This window comes from Seriola lalandi, unplaced genomic scaffold, assembly GCF_002814215.2.
Source record: "Seriola lalandi dorsalis isolate HSWRI2012SDOR001 ecotype SW California unplaced genomic scaffold, Sedor1 jcf7180002054563, whole genome shotgun sequence".
NCBI lineage: Eukaryota > Metazoa > Chordata > Actinopteri > Carangiformes > Carangidae > Seriola > Seriola lalandi.
In genome coordinates this window covers 1,585,954-1,611,066 of record NW_019525116.1, presented here as the reverse complement: position 1 = coordinate 1,611,066, position 25,113 = coordinate 1,585,954, and the positions used below count along the sequence as shown (strand labels likewise).

The 25,113-nt window shown below is 43.3% G+C and overlaps 1 protein-coding gene across 3 annotated transcripts in view; it reads left to right on the top strand.

The window, feature by feature from the left end:
• The window catches only part of plppr2a (phospholipid phosphatase related 2a), a 49,186-nt gene extending 25,704 nt beyond the window's left edge, over positions 1 to 23,482 (top strand). The window contains exons 3-8 of one of the 3 annotated variants that reach the window (XM_023416371.2): positions 964 to 1,152; positions 15,855 to 15,975; positions 16,601 to 16,851; positions 18,084 to 18,260; positions 18,345 to 18,488; positions 19,593 to 23,482. In XM_023416371.2, the coding sequence (XP_023272139.1) occupies positions 964 to 1,152; positions 15,855 to 15,975; positions 16,601 to 16,851; positions 18,084 to 18,260; positions 18,345 to 18,488; positions 19,593 to 19,628 (918 nt within the window). In that variant the 3' untranslated portion in view covers positions 19,629 to 23,482. Of the gene's footprint in view, positions 1 to 963; positions 1,153 to 15,854; positions 15,976 to 16,600; positions 16,852 to 18,083; positions 18,261 to 18,344; positions 18,489 to 19,285 lie in introns of all 3 variants that reach the window. The other 2 variants (XM_023416370.2, XM_023416369.2) reach the window with 2 other exon arrangements.
• Positions 23,483 to 25,113: the final 1,631 nt, after the last annotated feature.

The following is a 25,113-nucleotide window of genomic DNA, read 5'->3' as shown; positions in this document are numbered from 1 at the left end:
CACACAAACGTCTTTATTAAAGTAGTGTGTGAAATTTTACAACTCAAATAATTCATCAATTTGAGACTGAAAGTTTTTATTATGGGCAGTTGTTTGGTTTTGTTTTCTTTTAATTGTAATTCATTCATGCGTATTTTAAATACTAATTTCTCGCATTTTTGATTGATTAATTTATTGAATTATTACTATGTTAAAATGTGTGACTATTCTGGTGGCAGACTCCAGACGCCACCGTTTTATTAAGTGATAATCGTTCCACCTCCATACAGCAGCGTGTGGAAGTTGGCACGAGTGTTTTAGTCATGTAACTTTTTATCTGAGATGTCAGCTGATGGTGAAGACCACGTGTCTGCAGAAACACTCTTTACTCTCCTGTGCACCTGCTCTTACCACACACATTCATGTAGTCTACACACTCACACACACACACACACACACAGTATCCACAAATACACCCACAGCTCAACTGTAGTAGATTTCATGAGTGCTAGCAGCATAAAGGCTGCTCCCCCTTACTCTCCCTCCCACCTCCCTCTCTCCTTTCCTCTCTCTCTCTCTCGCTGTCTCTCTTTCTCTCGCTCCAATGCTCTCACTCGCTCCCTAAGCAATTCTTTGTTTTTTCTGCTTGTGGTGCCGCGGCACCCTCTTTTATTCTGTTTTACTCTTGAAGAGAAAATCCTCTTTTTGCAGATTACCTTTTCTCTTTCTTGTCTTGTCATCTCTCTCTCTCTCTCTCTCTCTCTCTCTCTCTCTTTCTCTCTGTCTTGTTCCAAACACTGAACCTCTCACTCTGTCTCTCTCTTGGTCCGTAATTCCTATGTATCTCCCCGTGGCTGAGGGGAACAGGGACTTGATTCTCCCCTCTTCCTCTCCTCCTCCTCCTCTACCACCTCCGCCTCTCCCTCTTCAGCTTCACCTCTCGTCCTCTGGCTTCCTAACGGAGGGATAATGTTCTATTTCCAGCTGGTGATCATGGCTGGGACGGTGCTGCTGGCTTACTACTTCGAGTACACAGACACCTTCCCCGTGCACGTCCAGGGTTTCTTCTGCTACGACAAAACCTTCTCTAAGCCCTACCCGGGTCCTGATGACACCAGCAAGATCCCCCCGGTGCTCATCTACTCGCTCGTCACAGCCATCCCCACGCTCACGGTAAGAGTTGTGTGTTGTGTATTTATAAGTGCAGAAGTAAAGGTCAAGAAATGGAGGGAGGTACTTTTGAGGTGCATGAAATAAGTGTGTGTGTGTGTGTGTTTTTCTGTGTGTGTGTCTAAAAAATAAGAGTGAGGAAAATTGAAAGAGGTTTAGTTGAAAGTAAGAAGTTGTCAAAGTTGAGGTGGCGTGTTTATCTGAGGTTGTTGCTACCTCTTCTTCTGATTTATTAGTTTGTGCAGTCTTATGATGAATCATCTCTGGTGTGTGTGACTGCACCAAGGATATAGTGAGCAGATTGGCAAGCTGTGTGGACGTAACCCCCTCCTTACTTGACAGGCAGGTGTTTATGTGTGTGTGTGTGTGTGTGTGTGTGTGTGTGTGTGTGTGTGTGTGTGTGTGTGGAGAAAAGGAGCTGGCTAAAATCAACTCGAACCACACAGAGATGTAATGGTAATGGGCAGACAGGTCATTAGAGAAAGAAAAAGAGAGAAGCGAAGAGAAAGAGTCAAAGAGACAAACAAGAGAGAAAGCAACAGAAAGAAACAGAGCAGGAGTTTGCAGGAGTGCAGACAGAGCGATAATGGCAGGCAGTCGGAAAAGAAAAACTTGAGATGATAGGTGAGAAAAAGAGACAATGAGCACAAAGGCAGGCAGTTATTTTTTTGGGGGGGGGGGGCATTTATTGTTTTTTTGGTGTGTGTTCATGTGTGTGTTCATGTGTGTGCATATGTGTGTGTGTGTGTGTGTGTGTATGAGGTTAGCTGTTGAGCCCCAAGTGAGACGGAAGGCAGTGAGCGTGAAATGCTGAACACCTGGCACTGCTGACTCTGAGCACAGACACAAACCTGAACAGCTCACATCCCCAAAAGACCACAAAAAAAGAAAACAAAAAACAACCAAAAAACACAGAACACCACAGACAGAACCAGCCTACAGCCACAATACAAAGCTGACAAATAACCGGACCAGATTACATGCACAGAGAAAAAAAACAAAAAAACAAACCACAGCAAAGACAAGACTTATCTTACAGCAGCACAAACAGACACAAATCCGGTTTGCATGCAGCAGTTGAGGGAGGAGGAAGGATGCAGGTTGTTATAATGTGAATAAACAGGGAACAGTTTTCCTCACAGCCACAGTGCACCCTGGAAATCTGGTTTAATTAGGTTATATTAGGGCTTGAATATGTTTACATCTGAAATGGACCAAAACAATGTGCATGGGTAGTAATTTAATAGGTGCAAATCACTGAAAGTGTTTTGTTTAAGTGATAAGGTTTCTCCATTTGGGTGAATAAGTAAGTGCAAGTGCATTGTTTTAGGGACCGTATGGAAATGATTCGAGAGTGGATGGTAGTCAGAAAAGGGGGAGGGGTCATATTTTCTATTAGTTGAGGAGTTTTATTTCGTTTTATTGATTTATTTCTAAGTTTTGCTATTGCTACATAGCTAACGTTAGCATTAACGGCTGTTTACTTACCAGTCTAGAAGAAGCGTTGCGAGTTCAGCATCAAACTTCATTCCCTTACGCAACAAGAGATGTCTCCAGATGTGGAAAGTGACGCTAATGTTAACTCTGTCGCATCTTTTTTCCACTGAAGTTAGCACGCTAACCAGCTAGCCCCAGCCCGTCTCGTCACCGTAGTTTATAAATATAAAAATATGGAACGATGGATTTATTTGTGTCATGTCTGCCATAAATATCTTGAGATGAGAGGGTCTTGCTTTTTGATGAAATGCAATGATTTACCCCCATGATCTCCCCCCACCAGTACTTTTCTTACAGTTAAATTAAAAAAACTTGCACCATCACGTTATAATTTCTAACATTGCTGATGTGTGCAGCAGTTGCACTCTTTAGCACCTAGCTCTGCGCACAAGACCAAAGCAAGCAGACCTTTAAAGCTTCCCTGGCTGAGGATAAATTACTTTGGGATACTTTGATCTGGGTCAGAGCACATTACTTACACCAGCTAGTCTGCTCTAACCTGTGCTGACAGAGGCCTCGGTGAGTGTAACAAGCAGTAAGGTAAATCACAGCAGTAACTCCCTGTGACAGAACCAGTCTGGTGCGAATGTGCTTTGCCATTTGCCGCTTGTTTTTTCGGAGGAGCTCTATCTCTTTCTGTCCAGTGAGCAGCAAATCAGAGCCTAGTGTTTGGTGATGAAGTGGCTGCACAGCACAAAAGCCAGGTCATCGTTAATACAAAAAGAAATGTGACCTTTTCTGTGGTTTTAGATCACCATTTTTGGATCTGTTGTAGCATTTATGTTGCCAAGCAACCATGATTATACCATTGTGTTTTGAACAATTTGGCTGTCTTTTAATTCTAAACACCTTTTGATAACACTGAATCCAAGAAAAGGCCATCGTATTATTGCTGTCGTACAGCCAGGACTTGATTATATGAACTGACCGTATAAATAAGGAGACCCTGCCTGGCTGAGTCATTGTAGGTAATCAGCCACCAGGGTATTCAGTGCCAGAGTCCTCCAAGCCCAACAGAGGGCACTCTAGCTCTCTGTCTGCTCCCAGTAGGGGTCCGAACATCTAATTAGAATCATCAATCACTTTTACAAGCTCCAGCGCAAGAAACCAATTCTCTGCTTGGAGACTGAAATAGAAGACAAGGGACCTGACATCCTCCCACCTCACTGTGTTAGTCACTTTTATTATAGCATCTGTGTATATGAGCCTTTGTAAAGCTTCTCCTTCACTGACTTTTACCTTCTCAGTTATTAAAGTCGGTCGACATACGCGCTGTTTTGTAGTAAATACTTCAAATAAATAATAACCCAACAGTTTAAGTAGGGATGTGGACAGGTGCTTTTATTAGTATCTACAGTTTACGATTTACAATATACTATACCTGACGATCCCGTATTTTATATCTAAAACCAGCTCACTGTAGTTTTACATCTCCTCTCTCAGGCTTCTCTCTGGAGCTCTAGCGACAACAGGTCGGTGAGCCAATCAGAAGAGAGGAGGCTCTGAGCCTCTGTTCTGATTGGCTGGCTTTTTTCTGAGTGATCAAATAAAAAATATAGCAGAGTTCAAGTAAAACCACTCAGAGAAACCAAATCCTGCGAGGTCGTATGGTGGGCGGCCGCTTGGGGCATGGCCGAGAGCGGTGACTGCTTTTTTGTGACATCACAAAGTTACACGAAGTCCTGGCGGCTGGTTGACAAATTTCGCACTTGTCAAGTCAGGAAAAGTCTCTTTTATTTAAAAAAAAGGCCTGAAAACACAAATTAGCTTCAGGGGGTTTTACAACTCTATGGCTTACAACACCATCTATCCTTAAACTGAATACAGTCATTCCACGAAGACTTCAGGAGAGCACTGAATAATTACATCACTCACATGATCCCTCACTGGCTTCCCACCCAGTGAACACTACCAATTCTTGGCTCCTATAGTTACTGTTACTAAGCTTGCCAGGATTTCCATTTATAGTCGTAATTGTGGCACATTAACCTCCTGAAATTCATTGTAATTGTAGGAGGGTCTTTTACAGGCTGGGGGTGAGAAGCAGAGAGAAATTAAGTTTGACTTAAATGTTTGTTCATTGTGGGATTATTTTGTGTAACTGGTAAAAATTGCTGGCATCATTTCGATTTTTATCACTTGCAGAAACAGAACAAATGGACAAAAATGTCAAGCTCTTGCAAAAAATCAAATTTGTGCCGGATCTTCATTCTGGCCATCACGAGACTGTAAGTTCACTGGAGCAATTGTAGCTAAGTTACACATCTCGGTGTTGATAAAATTACACTTCATGATTATATTTTTGTTTAGAGGAGAAAACAAGTGAACTTTAAAATCCATCCCATTTGTTATTAATAGATTAATGCTGGTAGAAAACTGTCAGGTTTTACCTCAAGGCGACTGTTGTATCTGCAGGAACGCTGAAATCTTCTCCAAAAAAAAAAACCACACACACTGGAGTTTGGTTCATTATGAGGACATCTCGAAAGTTTTGCCTAATGGAGCCTGTAAGCCAGTTAAGTCTAGGATGAATTAACTTATCTTGCACAGATTCGATCTGACAGTGTGTGTGCGAGTGTGTGTTCATGCTCCCCTGTAAATCCTTCCTTTGATCCAATTTTGTGTTTCTTGTCTCTCTCTCTCTCTCTTAACTTCTGCCGCTTGTCCTTTCTCCACAACCTTCCCCATTCCTCGCATCACTGCATTTTAACCACAGTTACCTTTTTGCCTTCATGTTCTATTCATCGCTACTCCTCTCTGCCAAGATTGCCTCCACTCTCATTGACACCTCCTCTACCTTTTCAAACTTTTTTTTTTTTATGCCTCGCCCTTTCTGACCTCTCCTCACGCCTATGTTTGTCTCACCTCATAGTTAACATGTTATCTGTGAACCGTGGCAACCTGTAGCTGGATTGAGAATCAAACAGATTTTATCCGCACAGGAGGAAAATTCTCACTTCCTGCTCTTTACACCATGAAGAGGAGAAAAAGTCTTTTTATGTGACTGAAGTCATACTGAGATAAAAAGGCGCATGCTGTGAGAGATGAATACTTAGCTTAATAAATAGAAAAAAAAATGTCAGCCTTCAGCTTTGTTCTGACTCATCAAAGTTGAACTGCAGGTATAGTCTGTGCAACATCCAAGGGCAGGTCATATCTACTGTGAAAAAGACTGTGCTTAGTTTATTTATACTCCTACTGGCTGTCCAGGTGAAGCCAATGTCTGATTAAAGTTAAAAAATAACTTGCTCTCATGCTTAATAGATACAAATCTGTCAGACATAAGAACAACTTATTACTTAATTTACTTAATAATGAGAGATTTTTTTTTTATTTTTCACAACCTAAACGTTATTCTTATCAGTGGCAAATAACTTATTTATAAAGTATTAGTTAATGATTTACTATCATTAATAAATTGTTAATAAATCAATTAGTTACAAAATCATTAAACTCAAACCTCATTGGATTTTCTGGTGTTAAAGGTCCCGTATTTGACACTTTTCCTGTGTTTTATTTGAAGTGTTGACATCTCTTCTCTCAGGCGTCTCTCTGGAGCTCTAGCAACAACAGGTCAGTGAGCCAATCAGAAGAGAGGAGGCTCTGAGGGCTGGGCGGGGCTTTGGGTATAGCTGAGAGCGATGACTGCTTTATTGTGACATCACAAAGTTACAGAAATCCTGACGGCTGGTTTTAAGGCTCAGTTTCCGAATACAGGCTGTGTGCATTTCTCTGTGGACTGAGGCTTTGATACTTTCACAGTATTAATATAGAAGCTAGACCTGATCTATAATCAAACACATGGACATCTACCTTTAAACTATATGGGACCTTTAAAACCCATCTTGAATTATACTGTATGACATTGTGTATAATTTTATGGTTTGTTATAAAAGGAAATACATACATTAGTAAAACATCTAGGTCTTGAGTGAATGGTTTCGACCCAGGAATTAGCCATGACCAATGATCCTATGCCATCCATAGTTAAGTAAGTGGTTTTTATACGGGTCCCATCTGTCCCCTCAGAGGTGTCCTGTCCTCACATCCTCAGCCATGATGTCAGACTGACATTAAACTGAACTACGCCTCCCTCACCCAGAAGAACCATGACCTCACACCGGCCCCAGAAGAAAACTCTCACATTCATGCCCAGTTGCACAGACATGGATCAATGCCTTTGTGTGTGTCTCTCTCTCTCTCTCTCTCTCTCTGTCTCCTCTCTCTTAAGTTTTTGCGTTTCAATCTCGTGTGCTGTCCATCTTCTCTTCACATTATTGCATATCCATACCTCCTCTTTCTTTTCTTTCCTACACACACACACACACACACACACACACACACACACACACACACACACACACACACAATATCTAGGCCAGTGTTCTGCTAACCCAGGTTAATGAGACAGATGGCAGAGTGAACGCCGTGGTGGAAGAGGGGGGCATCGGTTGCTGTGACACTGGCTGCCATGGGAGCATATGTGTCTGGGTGATGGCTCCTCGACTTCTGTTCCTCAGTCTGCGATGGCGATGGCAGGGAAATGGAGAAAAATGAGGCGAAACATCTGATGAAAACAAGAGAAGAGATTAAATCGGAGCTCAGACAGAGAAAACCCAAAGAGAGGCTGATAGGGATTCTCTTCATGGAAGGAAGAAGTACGAGTTGTTTTCTTCCCCGCACATCAGAGAGGCTGTATCTGCTCGACCTATCTGTGCTGCTGATATCCATACAAAAGTATAATTTACCGCAGCCTGCACCGCAACACAATCACAGCTCCCATCTAACTGTTCATGACGATAATCCGACCAAAGCCGGTTCAGGATTGCATCACCATACCATTCTGATATTTGCGTCATCAAACAGTCTTCCCGTTCCATATGTCACCTTTTGCTTTCTCCGTCACCTTAACCCGGTTCCTCTCTTTCACTCCCTCTGTTGTTTGCTCTGCAGTCGAGCTGCCTGCTCCATGCACCGTTCTCCTGGTGGGCCCGAGGCGGTTGTTGCATCAACCTCATTGGTTATGCAGTGAAAAGAGCGAGAGAGAGAAAGAGATGGGGAGAGAGTGAGTGTTTATGCCCTCCTGTTGCCTATCTAGTGGTTTTGGCAGGAGTCGCCCATTCCTGTGAAATGAGATTAGACTGAACAGCGGTTGTCATTTCTGCTTCTTAGCTTTGATCCATTTTGCAGTCAGGCAGAGAGTAGAGACACCTGAGGGGTCCTGCTTGCGTAGCTGGTGGACTGCCATGCTTCGCTCAACCACTCGGAGATCTCTGACGAATGCCAACGCCCAATCTGCGTTCACAACAGGGGTGTGTCCCCGCTCGCCGCCCTCCGTTCTTACATCTTCGCATGTGGCCACTGGACCAAATCTGTCCTTCTCTGTGTGTAACTGTGGACATCTCAGCCACATTCCCCCCGAGTCCTCCGCAGAAACTGATCAAGCAAAGACTGAGAGGCAACAGAGAGGGGGGGGCACGAGCTCTGTAATGAATCAAGATGATTAAACAGATGAATGAAGAAGCGAACGATGTGTGTAAACGTAGCACAGTCTTCACTTGTCTCTGTCTTGTCCAAGATTCGAGCTTTTCCCATGAGTTTAAAAACTATCACTATCTCCAGTTTCCCAGGAAAACGAGGAGTTCTCCTTAAAAATTATCTTTAATTTTAAACACAAACTTGCAGGTTAATTATCGTAACATGTTTATCATAAATTCCCAGATGCTACTCTTTCATGTTCAGAAGATTATGGGGTCGTTTTGAAGCAGAATAGAGGTTTTCAAACTGTGATGCGTTCCCATAGCGGGGAGAGTGACGGGTGCGTGCAGGTGCATTGAAAGGTGAATAGGAAGCTGTTTGCTGGTGCGCGGATTCGTCCTGCCCACCGACATGATCGTAGCTGCTGTGACGAGCATGGAGGCAGTAAAGGTACTTTAAGGCCCTTATCACCAAATTGCTGCGATTCCCATAGAAATTCACTCTCCTTTTCAGAGTCATAACTCATAACTACTTGACTGTCATTATCTCCAGTGTCCATTGTGACCAAACATCTTCCGTTTGCCAAAATGTAAACAATTGTCCATCCCTCCCTCCACTGGCTGTACTGGGTAATTTAGAGTCACCATTAACCTAACCTGAATGCAGAGCCAGGGACAACACACACAATCCACTCAGAGAGGCCCCAGACCAACATTAAGTTGAAGACATCAAGTTGTTAAAACAGGCCAAACTCCTGCGCTCAGAGCTTCTGTTGGATGATGCTTTGCACTCAGATTTGGGGATGGAGGCTTCCATGTCTGATTACAGCAATAATAAACACTGAGTTTTCTTTTTGCTGGGAGCTAGATAAAGAAGATTGATACCACTGTTAAATCTGTAGCTGAAACCAGCAGCTAGCAACAGGAAACGGGTTAAGTGTTAGCCTGTGTTGAACTAAATTCACCTACGCTTCCACATATGAGGGTCACCGATTAACACTTTACCTTGTGTGTTTAATCTGTACAAAAAATGGAAGAGTAAAAACGGCAGGTTGCTTCTAGGCCGAGCACAAGCGTGAGGCTGATATCAATGTGATAAAATGATAATATCACTGGATTACATGCTGCATCATTTCCTGTGAAGCCCCTCATACATATGAAGGCGAGGTGAACCCCGTGCTGCAGTCATGGACGCTACAATGAGAGCTGCCATAGAGAGAGGAAATTACAGGATGTTCAACGTTGAAATATCTGTTGCAGAAAAAAATCTGATTATTAATAGTCAAAGATTGGGTTTGATTTCAATTTAAGGATTATAATAACTTGAATTGACTTTTAGAGGAGGTACCAGGCACAAGCTAAAAACCCCAGATTCATGCTGTTGTTCTTCTGGGGAAAGAAATGAAAGATTGTGGAAAGGTTTTTTCAGGATGTTCCATGTTTTCAGCTGCAGGTGCATCCTTCAGATGACCCTGTGGTAAGTGGGATGGGACAAAATCGATCATGGCGCGCAAAAACAATGTAACAGGACCAAGAGGGAGGTGGAGAAGGAAACACAGTGAGACATAAAACAGCTAGCAGTCCCACTGATGCTGGTTTTTGAGGAATGTAACAGAGCAGATTTGGAAAAACGGGGGCATGAAATTGAACTGGATAAAAATGGAAGGGGAAAGACAAAGAATAAATAACCTACTTTTCATTCCAGTGGGAAAAAGACAATGAAAGGTGAACGAGAATAAGCGAGATAAAGAAAGAAAGAGAGGGATTAGTGATGCTGCAACACAATGATGAAGAGGTTTTGCTTCTGTAAGATGGAATAAATCAATGCTCTTTAGTGTATACAGTAACAATATAATACTCCAAACAAGAAGCAGGATAACAGTGGCTATGATTTGCTCAGTGTAAGAAGGGCATCTCCGTGTGTATTTCATCATGTGTATGCACGAGTGGGCGTGCTTTTGCACATTCCTGCGTTTGTGTGGACGGAGTAAGGACCGTGCGAAGTGCCCTATGTCCTTGTGAATGCATTCGTGTTTGCATTGAAGTCTTGTGTGCCCGTCCATCCACGACTGAGGTCGTGTTCTTTCCTCAGTCGACATCCTTTCATCATGTCGGCGGATTGAAGTGCGTTCTGCTGCCTGTGTTCAGTCTGTTCCCTCAGTCGCTCTCCTGGACTATCAGTCTCCTGTGAGCAGCCGTTCCGCACACTCAAAATCCTGGTGAAACCGCATGTCAGCGAAGGTGACGGTGATGCACTCGGACAGGTGCAGTGTCTTTCGTATCATCCATCAGCCCAAATCTCACATATACACAGCATTGCAGGGATTGAGGTTGCTGTAGATGATGACAGATAATGGGATGCCAGTGACAGCGAGGCATCTCTTTGTACTTTACACATGAATAACTTCCCCAGTCTTGTCGGAAACATTAGGTCTTATGACTGCAGAGCTGTGTTTCACAGAAATGAGTCTGCAGTTGGTCCGTACAATGCTAGAGCTGTGGCGTATACTTTCATTAGGGTAGATGTGAGAGAATCTCACCAAAAAGGCTTTCTGCTAAATAATTCATTTATGAGTGATCATCTTTCTTGCCTTTTAAAGTTTAGCAGTCATTACGTAAGACTGCTGAGAGACGGGAGTAATTTCACACGGCAGCTCTGATGGTAGAAACTAAAAACTGCTTTTTTCTTTAATGGGATATTAAAATCACCTCACCTCCATCTGGTGCTCCTCTTTCTGAGACGTGATCATACTGACAACTGTAAAGCTAACGGCATAGGTGCAGCTAGGCTAACACAGTAAGCATGAGCTCCACTCTGAAGGCTTTTCTCACTGGTGTAAAGTCGGCGGGGGCTTCAGCTGCAAGAAGGTGGCGCTGCGTATTTCTGTGCAACAGTCTTGACATTTGAGTAAAAATCTAATGGCAGTTGTGGAGTTGTTTGTTTATTTTGCCAGGCTTGATGAAGCAGATTAACTGAGTTTTTGAGTGTTAAACTCTTCATGAATATATATAGTTTCTCCCCAAGACTTCAGTTTATTTAGTCATCAATATTTAATGTTTCTGAGAAATACTTAATATTTTAAAGCGTGTTCTCAGGGGCTTTAAGACTTTGCATCTCCACAGTCGCCAATACACTATGAAGTGTCAGCCATACATACCAAGACCATTAAAAAAATGTAGGACATTGTGAGCTTTCGAAAGATGTGGGTTAATTTTTAGGATTAGGATTTATGTAAGAACCCAGTCTAAGTGCCTCTTGCAGCATTAGTCCATTTTATGTAATGGCTCAGAGTCGAGCAAACATTGTATTCCTCTCTGTTTCCATCTGTTGCCTTCTGTTTGTTTAGTTTTTTTCATCACTAACACGGGCTGAACAGTGTCAGTTGCTATTTGCAGAAGGGAATACTAATGGAGGCAATCTGCATCTCGCTGCTCTGCTGCAGTGCCATCGCTCAGGCTGATTCCAAGATGCTTGATTTGTCCCTCACAGCGTTATTGACATCATTACCACACGAGGATCACACGACAGCTTGTTTGTCTTCTGCATCCTCTCCTGTCTTTTGAATAACTCTGTGCTCCAGACAGTCTTCCAAATATAGGAAACGCTAGTGGAGCTGGTTTCACACAGTCGTTTTTTTCTTTTCTCCAGCGTCTGAATGTGCACGTCCACTGTGTAATCAATTATTTATAAGATTAAAATATAATAATGAATTATAAATGTATTTATTTATCAAAAAACTTTTATTTCCTCCTCTTCTTCCTTTTTTAATAGTGTTCCTCTAATCGCTCCTGCTCTCTTCATTCCCCCTCTCCCACTGCTCCTCTGTCATCTCCACGCTCCTCTCCATTCATCTCATTGCTCTGAGTAAAACATCCCTGCTTATTGTCTTCTAAAGGACACGTATTCATAAAAAAAAGGGCCAGTCTGAACGCACACTCGCATTTGACTAACACTCGCTGACACAAATGGAGATCTCATTACTCACATGCACGGAGCAGAATCCTCGTGCAGACAAAGAGAGGAAGAGTTAATAATAATATCTCATGTCTGTATAAATGTTTCATTCCTTCACTCGTCCCTTGTTCTGCACTGAAATCATGCATGTGAGTATGTATGTAATGCATTGTCCTCATCTACACTCTTTTTTTTTTCGTCCCTAATCTTGACACTCATCCTGCAGTGACACAGCATTACAGCAGAAATCATTGTATGTCCTGGAATGACATGTTTGTGGGCGCATCTGCATTGTCAGTGTGTGTGTGCAGACGATGTAGGATGAGCAGTTTAATTTCGAGGAATTATAATCCGCTCGCCCCTAAACTGCAGTGACAACCTCGTCGTATTTAACCGTGAATCCTTGAGGGGGCAGTCGGGCCAGAGGCAAGGAGCCCGAGCACATCCCACTGCAGTGGAGGGAGATCATTTAGAAATGCTGGTTCAAATAATGCGCTACATTATTCAAACACACACACGCCATCCGCGCATGAATAATTAATTCCTGCAGTATTACCCTAACCATGTCACCTTTCTACCTTCCCCATACTGTTCCCCTCTTGGTTCCTCACTCTTACTTTTCCTGCTGTGTACTCCTGCTCTCACCTTTTCACTTAATCCTTCATAAACCCTCCTGCTCTTATCACCAAGGGCAGAAAAGAGAGGGGGACAATGGAGCAGTAAGTTTGTGTAGTTTTTTAGCAGAGTGGTGTCTGCAGATATTTCGTCCCTGCATCAATCAGAGTAACCCTGGGAAAATGGGAACTTATATTTTTTTGAAGCATACATAAGGATTACAAGTGGATACGACTAAACAAATGATCAGTATTTAAAGACAAGACTGAGGCTGAGCCAACAGATTAAGCCATGCTCTTGCTTCAACAGAAGTGAGTAAGCTGTATTAATTTATAATCTTTAGCTTCAATTCAATACAAAGGGAGAAAGTTCTGTTAACTTGTGAAATGGCAGAAAACCAACTTTCAGACTGTTTACACTGTAAAACCTCATCATCAGTCAAATTAACTAATTAACGAATCATGAAATCAGTGTAAAAGAATTTTTTGTTTGTTTGTTATGTTTCATTTTAATGTGTCTCAGATGAGTCGTGTGATCTTCTCTTTAAAGGAGCCATTTGTAAGTTTTTGCTATCGCTACGTAGCCGTAGCACGTAGCCAACATTAGCATTAATGGCTGTTTACTTCCCTGTGTAGAAGAAAGAAGTTCAGCATCAAACTTCATTCCTTTACTCACCAAGAGCTGTCTCCAGAGGTGGAAAGGCGACACCAGTGTTACGTCTTGTGTCCGTCATGACAACGATGGCTGAAGCTCTTGTCAAGCGCCAATCACCCATCACCTGCTCCCGGCAGGAAACCACGTTCGGCAGCAGAGAAAACTTTAAACAAAATAACAACCGTGCAACAAACCATAATGAGGATACCTCTCCATTTCACTACTACCTGCACTCCTCTTGCTGATCTAATCCTAATTGGTAGCATTACAGACGACATTGACTCTGTAGCTAAATGCGATAACTAGCAAAGGCTGTATCAGCTAGATGACGTAAGTTTTTGGGGTTTATTTGCTTTACTGATAACAACTGAAAGCAACCTGTACAAGCATCTCAATGTAATCAACTCAGAGCTTCTCAACCATGTTGATTACGGTGGTTGGACAACAGGAGGAAACTGTTTTGAGAGACTTTAGAGTGTAAATCAATCCGAAATTGTAAAAGTGGAGGATTTTATTACTGACTGTCTAAAGAGTCCTATCACATGCACATATGAAGCATTCTCAGCGAATAGCTGTAGTCTACAAAAAGGGCTTGTGGGGCAGTAGTGTATGCTTCCAAAAAGGCCTACCACCCACGGCTTTACAGCTTCGCCCGAGGCAAAAGTGTTGAAGAGCACTTGTCCATGATTGACAGCACACTACCATTATCTCACATTTTGTGGCATATACATGCTCAGACCCTCCGCACACCAGCAGTCCCCATAGAAACAGCCTCTGTGTGTCTTTTAATTGCCCCGTAAATGGTTGTCCACAGTGTGACAGTGTGTCCCCCGAACGTCTCTGATTTGAAGCCACTGATTAAAACCCCTCGGCTTTGATTTCATGCTCGTATTAGTGTTTAGAGGGTTGCCATGGAACACCCACCGGGGTCCTGTTTCACTAATGGAAGAAAGCGCTCGGCTGGGCACGGACTTCACAGCACTGCTGCACTGACCGGGCCCGTGCATGTTATTAACTCATTTGACTTGGCTGGACCCGCTCAAGTGCTTAGAAGAACAAGACTCAACTGAAACACGATCACGATCATTTTCATCCCCCTTTGTCTCTCTCCTGCACTGCCTTCCTTTCATTCTGTAGTTCTTTCATTTCCTTTTGCTTGCCCTCCTCCGACAGCAGTGATTCAGACACTGTCGCTGTGCGGGATAAATGGGGGGGGGGAGATTATGTTAAATACGGAAGGAGGAACAATGAGGTTGATGGGTTTGTGGAACACGGTCAGCGTTAAAGTGGGTTCCACTTGCTTCTCAGCGGAGCATGGAAATTGTCAGGATGAGTTAACTGTAAGCATATCTCTGTCATAGATGGTTATTCAATGAGGGAGCTAAGTTTTAGTCGGTGCCAGCTCGGAGTGCTGTGGGCTCTCATACAGATGAGTCTCACAGTCGCAGTCCATTAAGGGATCATCAGCCTGGAGAGGCGCCGCCGTTCAGACTCTCAGGGAGCGAGCTGAGCACCAGTCACCTGACTGGAACCCCCTGCCACGAGCCTGATGCTCCTCACAAAGACAACAATAAAACTGTGAGCACCCTGGAACAATGGCTGCTATTTTTGATCACAGAAACCTGCAGACTGCGCCGAGTATACATCTCTATCCGACCACAGCCAGTCCACGCTGACTAAAACAGATGATCAGAGTGTCTAATTAGACCCATTTGCACCGTGAGCTCTGACATTATTAGTCAAGCTAAGAGACCTGAGCAGTACTGGGTCAGTCATGGTCACCTTCATAGTTGAGCTGCACCTTCACTGTGGTCAAATGATTCCTCTCTGTGAAGCTGTGCACTGTTAAGAGTTGTTGAAGATAAACATTAGTCTAATGTGAGCCATGTGTGGACAACACCTGATAATCTGTAATCTTTATATTTAATAATCAGCCTCATTTCAGTGCTATTTATTCCTACCTGTCCAATTATTATTCGTCTTAGCCATAAACTTAAAAGATCTGTAATGTATTTGTAACATGAATGCATGTACAAAATTTCATGGCGATCTATCCAATAGAGATTGGGACGTTTTACCCGAAACAACCTCATGGTTGTGCAAGGCGAGAGGTCAGGGGTTCACCAAAATCAGCAGGAATCATCCTCTGGGGACCATGAATGTCTGTGAAAATTTCATGTCAATCCATCCAGTAGTTGTTGAGATTTTTCAGTCATGAAATTCAGCGGTGGACCGAAAAATGCAGAAAATAAAGACCCAGGTTGAAAAAAATGTGTACCATCATCACTGCAGTTACACCCGTCATTAATTAAACCAGTGGATATGTAGTTGTTGCTGAGGCTGAGCGTGACCTTTTGACCTCTCTGTGTGTTCAGGTGTGAATGTTGTTGCAGCAGTGTGTTGCATAACCCCAATATGGCTGCTAACATGATACAATAAATTCAGTCTACCGGGTGTACCATTAAACGGTGTTGTGTGTAATCAGTGTGTTTGCTGTGTGTGCACAGATTCTTGTTGGAGAGCTGTGTGCCTTCTTCACCAAGGCAGAAGGAACCCAGGAGAAGACTATTGTCACTGCAGACTGCTGCTACTTCAACCCCCTGCTGAGACGCATAATACGCTTCCTAGGTGAGCACGCTGGTTTGTATTACACAGCCTCTCTGCTCTTCACAGGCCGGCGAAAGGGCATTTTCTGTGTCTCCCTGTGTGTGTGGTGTTGTCGGGACGAGTGAAAGACAAGATGAAAAAGATCAAAACAAAACTAAAAGAAAAGGTTAACTTGTAAGAACGTGACCTGCTTCACTTCCGAGTTTGCAGACGTAGCTGTTAATTGGATAATAAACTGCGATATAACCCTTTGGGATAAGATATACAGGGGGGATGGCAGCAACACACTTATGAATATTAAGCAGTCTGCACATTTGCATGTTAAGCTGAATCAGCTGGGGCGAAGGCTTCTGTTGCGATTTCAAACCTCAGGTGATAATAATGTGTTGAGGCTATTTTAAGAGGAAAAACTCATTACCACCTGTTTAATATCACAGTGCTGTTACGTGTTTTGATATCGCTCTCTGTCAAACATGAAATATGTTTTTCTTCATCTTCTGACATATTGTATGTTTGAACTTTTCTCTCCCTCCTAACTCTACTTTTTATTATTATTATTTATTTATTTTCCTCCACTTATCTGTCACCTTTCCCACAATTTTCCCACCCACTAACCAACTCTCCCTCATACCTGCGTCCAACCCAGGTGTCTATGCCTTCGGCCTGTTCACCACCACCATCTTCGCCAACGCCGGCCAGGTAGTGACAGGAAACCAGACGCCTCACTTCCTGTCTGCCTGCCGACCGAACTACACCGCGTTAGGCTGCCAGTCCACCATGCAGTACATCACAGAGCGCCGCGCCTGCACGGGCAACCCGCTGATCGTCATGTCTGCACGCAAATCCTTCCCGTCCAAGGACGCGGCGCTCAGCGTCTACTCTGCAGTGTACACAGTGGTAGGCTGGAGCATGCTGGACCGGATACTTTGTGCTTCTGTAAATGCATGTTCCCAACTGAAACCCTGCTTATATCTCCTCTAATGAGCATTTCTTTTCATTTGTACTGAAATATTGAGCTTCAGAGTAGTTTGATCATTTGCAGTACATGTCAGTGAATATGACGCTACCACCAGCATCTGTCTTAGCTCAGCACCAAAACTGGAAACAGGAAGATGAAGCTAGCATCTAACAAAATCCACCTACCAGCTAAAGCTCACTAATTAACCCCTCGTTATCATGTTTATTTAATTCACACAAGAACTGAATGAACTGAACAAGATATTACGCTGTTTCCCCTCAGTTCCAGTGTTTGTATTAAGCAGCTGGATGTAGCTTCACATGTAGCGTACACACTTCAGTAGCATTTTCTCATAAAGCATATTTTCAAAAATGTCTTTTCCTTTAAAGTGAACAAAAGTGATGATTTTAGCCCCACGCTTATTCAAAGTACTTTAGATTGAGTAGCTAGGTGGGCACGGTCACTGGTGGGAACTTTTCTCAGTGCACTGGAATGAACGACGCATGAGGAATTTAAAAATGAAGGTGTGTTCAGACTGAATGCAAAGCAGATTTTCAGCTTGTATTATTCAAGTAAATTTGATCTGCTGATGTGTTTTTTTGCAGCCCGTGTTTATTTGCCCCAAACAGACGATGTACAAAGACGTTAGTCGTCACTGGCTAGCAACCTATTCACCGACTGTTTGCCATGTTGTACTTGTGCTGATCTCAGATACGTCCAAGAACCCCAAAGCCCTTCTCATTTAATTTGTTTTCTTAAAACTTTTTTTATTCGAGCCATAAAGCCTCAGGATAATTAACTTCTTACTAACTAAATGTTTTCGACTTGTATAGATGCTTCCTCACCTCGGTGGGTTTACCCCGTTTGTGTCCACCTGCTTCTTGTGCTATTTTTATTTGAGGTTTCACTGCCTCTAAAGTTTGTGTTCAGTCTGAGCACATCTTAAAAGAACTCATCCATAGCAGTCGTAAACCTACTGTCCTTTGTTGAGATCATTTTCAGTCTTGTTCATCTTTAACCAGCCAGTAAAAGGAAGAAATTCTGTTTCCCTGCACTTCGTTAACTTGTATCTGAAAAACCAAGTCCTGTTGTAATGACACATACACGCTTGTGTGGCTTCCTGTATTTGTTGTACCCTACTGTGCGCGACCTCCTCTGTGCCTCTCTGCAGATGTACGTGACACTGGTGTTCAAGACCAAAGGCACGCGGCTGACCAAGCCCACCATCAGCCTCACCCTGCTCTGTCTGGCCATGCTGGTGGGCGTGGTCCGGGTGGCTGAGTACCGCAACCACTGGGCCGACGTTCTCGCTGGATTTTTCACGGGGGGAGCCATCGCTGTGTTTTTGGTGAGTCTGGAGAAAAATAACCCTGAACGTTAGCGTCTGTACACAAACTAATAACTAACTCCTCCTCCCGCTCTCTATCTCCAGGTGACTTGTGTGATTAACAACTTCCAGCAGTTGCAGCCCAGTCTTCCTCCACCGCGATCCCAACGCCCAGAGTCCATGCTGGGCATGCCCATGGTGACGCTTCCCTGTGTGGAGAGTCCACTCGAAAAGTTAAGTGGTCCTCAGGTAAGGGGCGGGGGTGGGTATGAGGCACGGCTGCGCTCACTAAAGAGGGGCAGAGATACACACCCCTTGTCTCTTACCTGAGTCCGTTGTCGTCCTCCTCTTTTACCCCTCCAAAAAAAGAACAAAACCCCAAACATGCATGCTCCAACCCCCACCTGCACCCCCGGCCCCAACAAAGACACCCAAGTGAATCCTTTAAATGTCCTTGTTCCAGGCTGATCACACAGCTGAGAGTTGCTGTACTGGTGTGAAATGAGCCGTGGTTAAATTCCAGCCAGAGGATTGAACAAACTGTAGTGCGAGTGTTTGCTTTAGAAAGAGGCGCTGCCCCGTCTCCTAAACACCACGGCCGTTACACATTTCCTTGTTATCGGGGATTTAGAGAGTCACTTAATCTCTTTGAGCTGAGTCAGCAGTTTGGCTGACACACTTGAGGTGTAATTTACCGTTTGGATATAAAGCAAAGCAGATGGCTGGAGGGAAAACTATGAATTCAGCCACAGCTTTAAAAAGAACAAAAAAAACAAAAAGAAAAATAATAGTAAAAATGTCACAGCCATCGCGGAGGTCACCTCAGGTTATATCTTCTCTTCAACAGAGCTGCGTTTTAAAAGAGCTTTTCTCCGGGGAGGAGCGGCAGTGTAGCACGAGTCCACGTCCGAGTCTTTAGGAAGATGTCTTGCGTCCTCTGTGGTCTGTCACTGTCACTAACCCTCACCTGACTGCCTCTTTTCCTCTGTCTCCCACCTTGCCTCTCTCCTCTCAATCTGCTCCCTTTGTCCCTCACTCTCCTCCAGCATCCCGCACTCACCTCCCCCTCCCCACTTTACAACACCTACGTCCAACCATTCTGAACAACTTTAAAAACCCCTCTCTGCCCGTCATCGTCACTCCTCACTACCTCCGTCATCCGTTGCCTTATTTCTGTTTTTGCTCTGTTACATCTGTTTCCTCCTCCTCTTCCTTCTCCTCCTCTTCCTCGCCCCCCTCCCCCCTCATCCCCGTGCATTGCTCTTGATTATTCTTTTCTTCACTTTTTCTCTTTTCCTTCGCCTTCTCTCTGCCCCGTCCTCTCTCTTTCTCACTCCTCTCTTTCCCCTGCAGACTCCGCGGGGATCTCCGTTCACCGAGATCACATGACCATCAGCCCTATCGGTTCCCCGCCACCCCCGATGTCCTCATACCGTCTCGCTCCATTTCCAGCGAAGTCTAGACCAGTCGGAGCAGCACTCGCCGCACTGTGCCGCCCATCCGGCTGGGCGGTACGCAACGCTGCACCGCTCCTATTCCACGCAGGTCTAGACCTCTCCTAACACACAAAATACAACACACACACACACACACACCTACTTTCCTGTTGCCGTCTCAAACCCTGGGGAACCGATAGGCAAACTCTTCAAAGACTTTCTCTTTGCTGGACTCCCAGTGAAGTAAAACGCTGAACATTCAGTACAGAGTCAGGTACATTTTTTTCTTTTTTTTCCATTTTGAATATTTCAATTGAAGACTCTTTTTTGTATAAACGATCATGTGAAGCTCACTTTCATCTTCAGTGGTGTGCTCTATGAGGAGAAACACGTCAAACTGTGACCACTGAGAATGTCCACCAGTTTTTTTGGGGGGGGGGTTTTCTCCCCCTACAACTGTATGAATGAGTTTTCATCCATTTTGAAGGAGGCACATGTTGAAAGTTGAAAGTTAAAACGTGACGGCGAACTTCCTGTCCGACCCCCTGGACACGGCCTCTGATGTGTGCTGCCGGGAGGTCGCCATGTTGGACCAAAGAAACCCGCTGAAGGATATGTGTGCTGCTGAGATTTACCCATAAAAACATCCTTTTAGCAAGCCATACACACACACACACACACACACACACACACACACACACCACACTCACTCTACTTCTCCCCAATGTCTCCATCCCTCACCCTCCCTCCTTATCTCGTCCCATTCACTCACTCACACACACAAACACACACACACACTCACACACACACACACACACACACACACACACACACTGTAGTCTGAGTAGCAGTGCCCCAGTCAGCTCTGCATGAGGTTTACTCAGATCAAAGGATTCATTTCATATCTCTCAGCAGAAGCACCAGACAAAAGCAAACAGGATGAAAGTGCAGACATCTTCACTTGGCTATCGTCTTCATGTTTTTTTTTTTTTCTCTCAGATGGTTGCAGCGTCGCCAAAACCTGATGAGAAATACAAACACATTTGATAAGACAAAGCCAAGGTCCCAACTGCAGGTGGCACAACAGTGAGCCAAATAAAGTGCATCACATCCAGGAGCAAATATTTGTTTCTTGTATTCCTTTGAGACGAAGAGATTTCATACAAAACACTTTCTGTGACGCCGACAGACTTATTTTTATTTTTTTTGGGGTTGTTTTATTTCGCTCTGGAACGGCGTCACTCACCCTGAACTGGAATTTCTTTTCTCACCGAATCTGGAAAAGGTTTACTATAATTATGTAATTATTGTGATTAATTTCTGAGATTTTATTCATAGATTTATCTATCGACATGTACATACGATGTGGTCGCCATAAGCGCTACACGTGGCGTGACAGTTTTGCTGATTTTGATTTGCACACTCCCTCCAGTCCATGTTTATTTTTTAAATCTTTTTTTATTACTCACCCTTCCTCCTTCTTCGTCTCCAAACATCTTTTTACAACTTCTGTTTCACTCTCTTTCTCTCTCTGTGTGGCGTTGGTATCTTGACTATCACTGTGCTGTGAAATGTTTCCCTCTGCTGGACCACACACACACACACACACACACACACACACACACACATGCACGCACGTACACACACAACAACAGTAAAGACCTGTTTTAAAGAGCACACATAGTTAAACATATTCCAAAGCACACACCTGCACAATCACACTTGCGTCCCCCTGACCTAGTTGTTACTGTACATCCCTCCCCCTCCACTTTCTATCAATGAAACTTGTTTGTATGATACTGTACATAGCTCTTTTTTGTATTGAGAGTGTGATTTTTACACAAGCATCACCAACACTCAAGTGTAAAGACTACTGGGGAAAATCTTGCATTTATTATGATGACAGAGAACAGTGTGTATGAAGGTACTGAACCGCTCTGAACCGACACTGGATCAGCTGGAAAACGTCCACATGACTCGCTCTTTGTATCGGACTCCTGTACTTGCTCGCTGGACCAAGCTTAAACTGGGAGAGCTGTTTACACCCAGTTCAGATACCGTGTGTTCAAAACTTCATGAGCTTGAAAAGCGCTTTCTGTCTTGAATTTTCATATTAGCATAAATGGTGGACGTGGATACTATTTTCCCTTTTTTTTTGTTTTTGTCATCAAATCTACAGACGTGTGTGGTCATATGTCGGGTCAGAGTCAAGTGTAGAAGTCAACAAAGCTAGCACGAGGCACGCTAACTAATCACAGCATAGATGTTAAAGCAGCATTATTTACATATTAACACTTTATCAACGGGTTTATTTTAACAAGTTAGCTAAAAGTTGTCTTTTCTGACACTCGGCAGCCACAGAGCAACACGAGGTTTCATGTGTGTTAATCATGCAGAGGAATGTAGTCACTCTTGTGTTACACCTGTTGCACCTTAGATCTGACACCTGCGTGCTTTGTTTGGAAATATATCTAGAAAGATGATTTTCTTTGCAATATAGTCTACTGTATGCGCGACTGTTAGCTAACACATTAACCATAGCTGTCAAAGGCTAATGTGTTAGCTAACAGCCGCGCATACAGTAGACTATCTTACAAAGAAATCATCTTTGTTGTGTTTGCGTCGGAGTAAGGTAATGACATCATGTCATTGTCGTGTTTTTACAGTGACCACAACTAAATCGTTTCATGCTGCTGTAACATCCATGTTGTATTTTTGTTAGCTTGTCCAATGTTAGCTACGCTGACTTCAACATTTGGCTGTGTGAGCTAACGTAAGACCGTGAGCGTGTCTGTAGTTTTCACAACAAGAAAGACTAACTTAGGTTTACGTCCACTCTTGGAAAACACAAGATAAAAAAGTATCACCTTTTGGGACTATGGTGGCTCTGTAGAAATCTATAAACCAGGAAGCTGGTAACTTTTTTAATATAACTTCTTCTTCTAAGCGACAGCCATGTGGCCATACTGTCCTGTGTGTGCAGGATAGCCATCAACTATGTGCTGTATTACCCTGACGTTTTATCCAGTGGATGCTAAGCTCTGTTATCTTATGTGAGAAAGAAGACGTAGAGATTTACTGAGCTTCTTGTACTTGTGAGAAGTTTGATTTCACTGTTTGATGGGGGAAAAAATGATAATCTGGTGGCCCAGAGAGCCAGGGCAGACATACTGTACCACTTACCTACAAAGTTGTGAATTTGACTCTGACACATGACCTTTGCTGCATGAGATCTCTTTGTTCCCTCATTGCTTTGTAGTCTTTAATGTCCCAGCGAAGCAGAAATGCCTTGAAATAAATCTTAATGGAAAAAATGTGATAAAAGCTCCTTCAATACAGTGACAGTCTGAAATCCTAAGTGCAAGTGCAAGTGCAAGTTTCTCATTTGTGCAAAATCTCAGTAACTCTTCACCAATGCGCTCAGTCAGCATCTGAATCAGTGTTCACTGTGTGAGCGCTGCTGTAGTACAAGAAATTCATGAATGGGATACAAACAAACACCAACAGCAAAAACAGCCTCCAGAAAGAGCCAGACTTTCCTCAGATCAGAGTACGCTCTCCTCTGGTTCTACTGTCAACACCATAGCTTTACTTTCCTGTAAAGTCTAGTAACTCATGTTTTAAAATCAAAGAACAAACACGCCGCAGTTGACTGACATGTCAATAAAAAGCACCGATCTCCTTCAGATCTGCAACTCTGAAAGAGAGAGAGAGAACACATTTCCTTTGATCCTGTTGCAGCAAACCCTCTGTTTTGTAAAGATTAGTGTGATGAGAACAATAAATGGATATTGCAATAAGAAAATCTGTCCGTGTCAGTTTGCGCTGTTTGTTTTGTTACACTACTCACACAGTGATTTGGTGTGTGTGTGTGCTCCGGTGTATCTGTGTTCATCTCGTGTAGGTACACACCGGTGTACTGTGTGTGTGTGTGTGTGTGTGTGTGTGTGTGTGTGTGTGTGTGTGTGTGTGTGTGTATGTATGTGTGTATGTGTGTGTGTGGGGTTAATTTGCGTCTGTCTTCTTTCTATTTATGAGGCGAGGAGACTTGACAATCACCTGGCACCAACAATGATCGGCTGATTGGACAACTGCACGAACAAGCAGCTGTACAGGTGTTTCTAATCACGTGCCTGATGAGCGTCTGTCAAACTAAATTTAGTGGAGTAAAAAGTATAAAGTTTCCCTCTGAAATCTTGAAGAGTAAAGACATTTTTTACCTTTTTCACCATTGTCTGTTCCATCATTTTAGTTAAACAACTACTCCAGTGATATAATATTACGTGTAGTGGATGTTGAGTGATTGATTAAAAATAGATGCGGCACAAGGCGAGATATCTTCGTTTTTAGTCCCTTTGCATCGATCAAACTCCTAAAAAGACTTGATTTAAAAAAAGAAGAAGAAAATCATCAGGGTTATTTTCTCAGACAGGTTCCTGCAGCCGCTCTCTCCGGCTGAACAGCTCTCATCATGACTGGTAAACTCTTCCTGTTAAGGAAGACCCACTGTGTGCTGTGACAGGCTCAGCACTGCCATCATGTGGTTTAGCGTGTTCTCACCCGCACGCTTTAGACGAATCTGCTGCAATCTGGATAATGATGCATCATGTGAGATTAAAAGCGGGAAATGTCATATCTCTGCAAATTCATCTATTCTATATGATTTTGCAATTCCATAACTCTCCCATATGGATTATAAAAAAAATGTGAAATATGATTAATACAGGTGATTTGTGCAGGGAGTAACAGGATGTAAACAAATCACATCAAATTTAAAGATCAAACTAATGTTCACACTCAGTTTCTGTCTGGTTAAATCTAATATATTATAAGCAGGAATTTCTTTCCTCTGTAACTCTCAAGAGATTATGCATTTGCAGGTTAAATCCACAAGATGGCAATGTACGTCATAGACATGTACAGTATATGTTGTGAGGGGGCTAAATTCTACCACAGCACTCATCTTTTCAGACATCTTACACAAAGAGATGTCTCAAGCTGTGCCATGAAATGAAATGAACAATTAAACAGCAGCTAATGAGGAGATCTGCACCTGTGTATGCTAATGAGACATAATGAGATCCATTTTCTTAATGTCACAGATAATGGAAAGAATTACTTATACGTCTGCGTCTGTACACCCTTCGCTCTGCGCGCTTGATTTCCGCAGCAAGTGCCTTTTTGACTCATTTTCAGGAAATTCGCCGCCATAAAACACAGGGAACGTTATCCATGAATTACAGTGAAATGCTGATCAAAGAAACCTTACAGTACAGCTGACACTAATTGCAGCCAGCTCAATTCTCCAGACTTTAGAGAGATGCACCTGCAATTCCTAAAAAACCCTCTGCTTGACTGAATTTAAACGACCACCAAAACCTCCCAGTCAGAGAGGTTGAAAGGATGACGCTGTTTCCCTGGTGAAATCCCACCTGCAG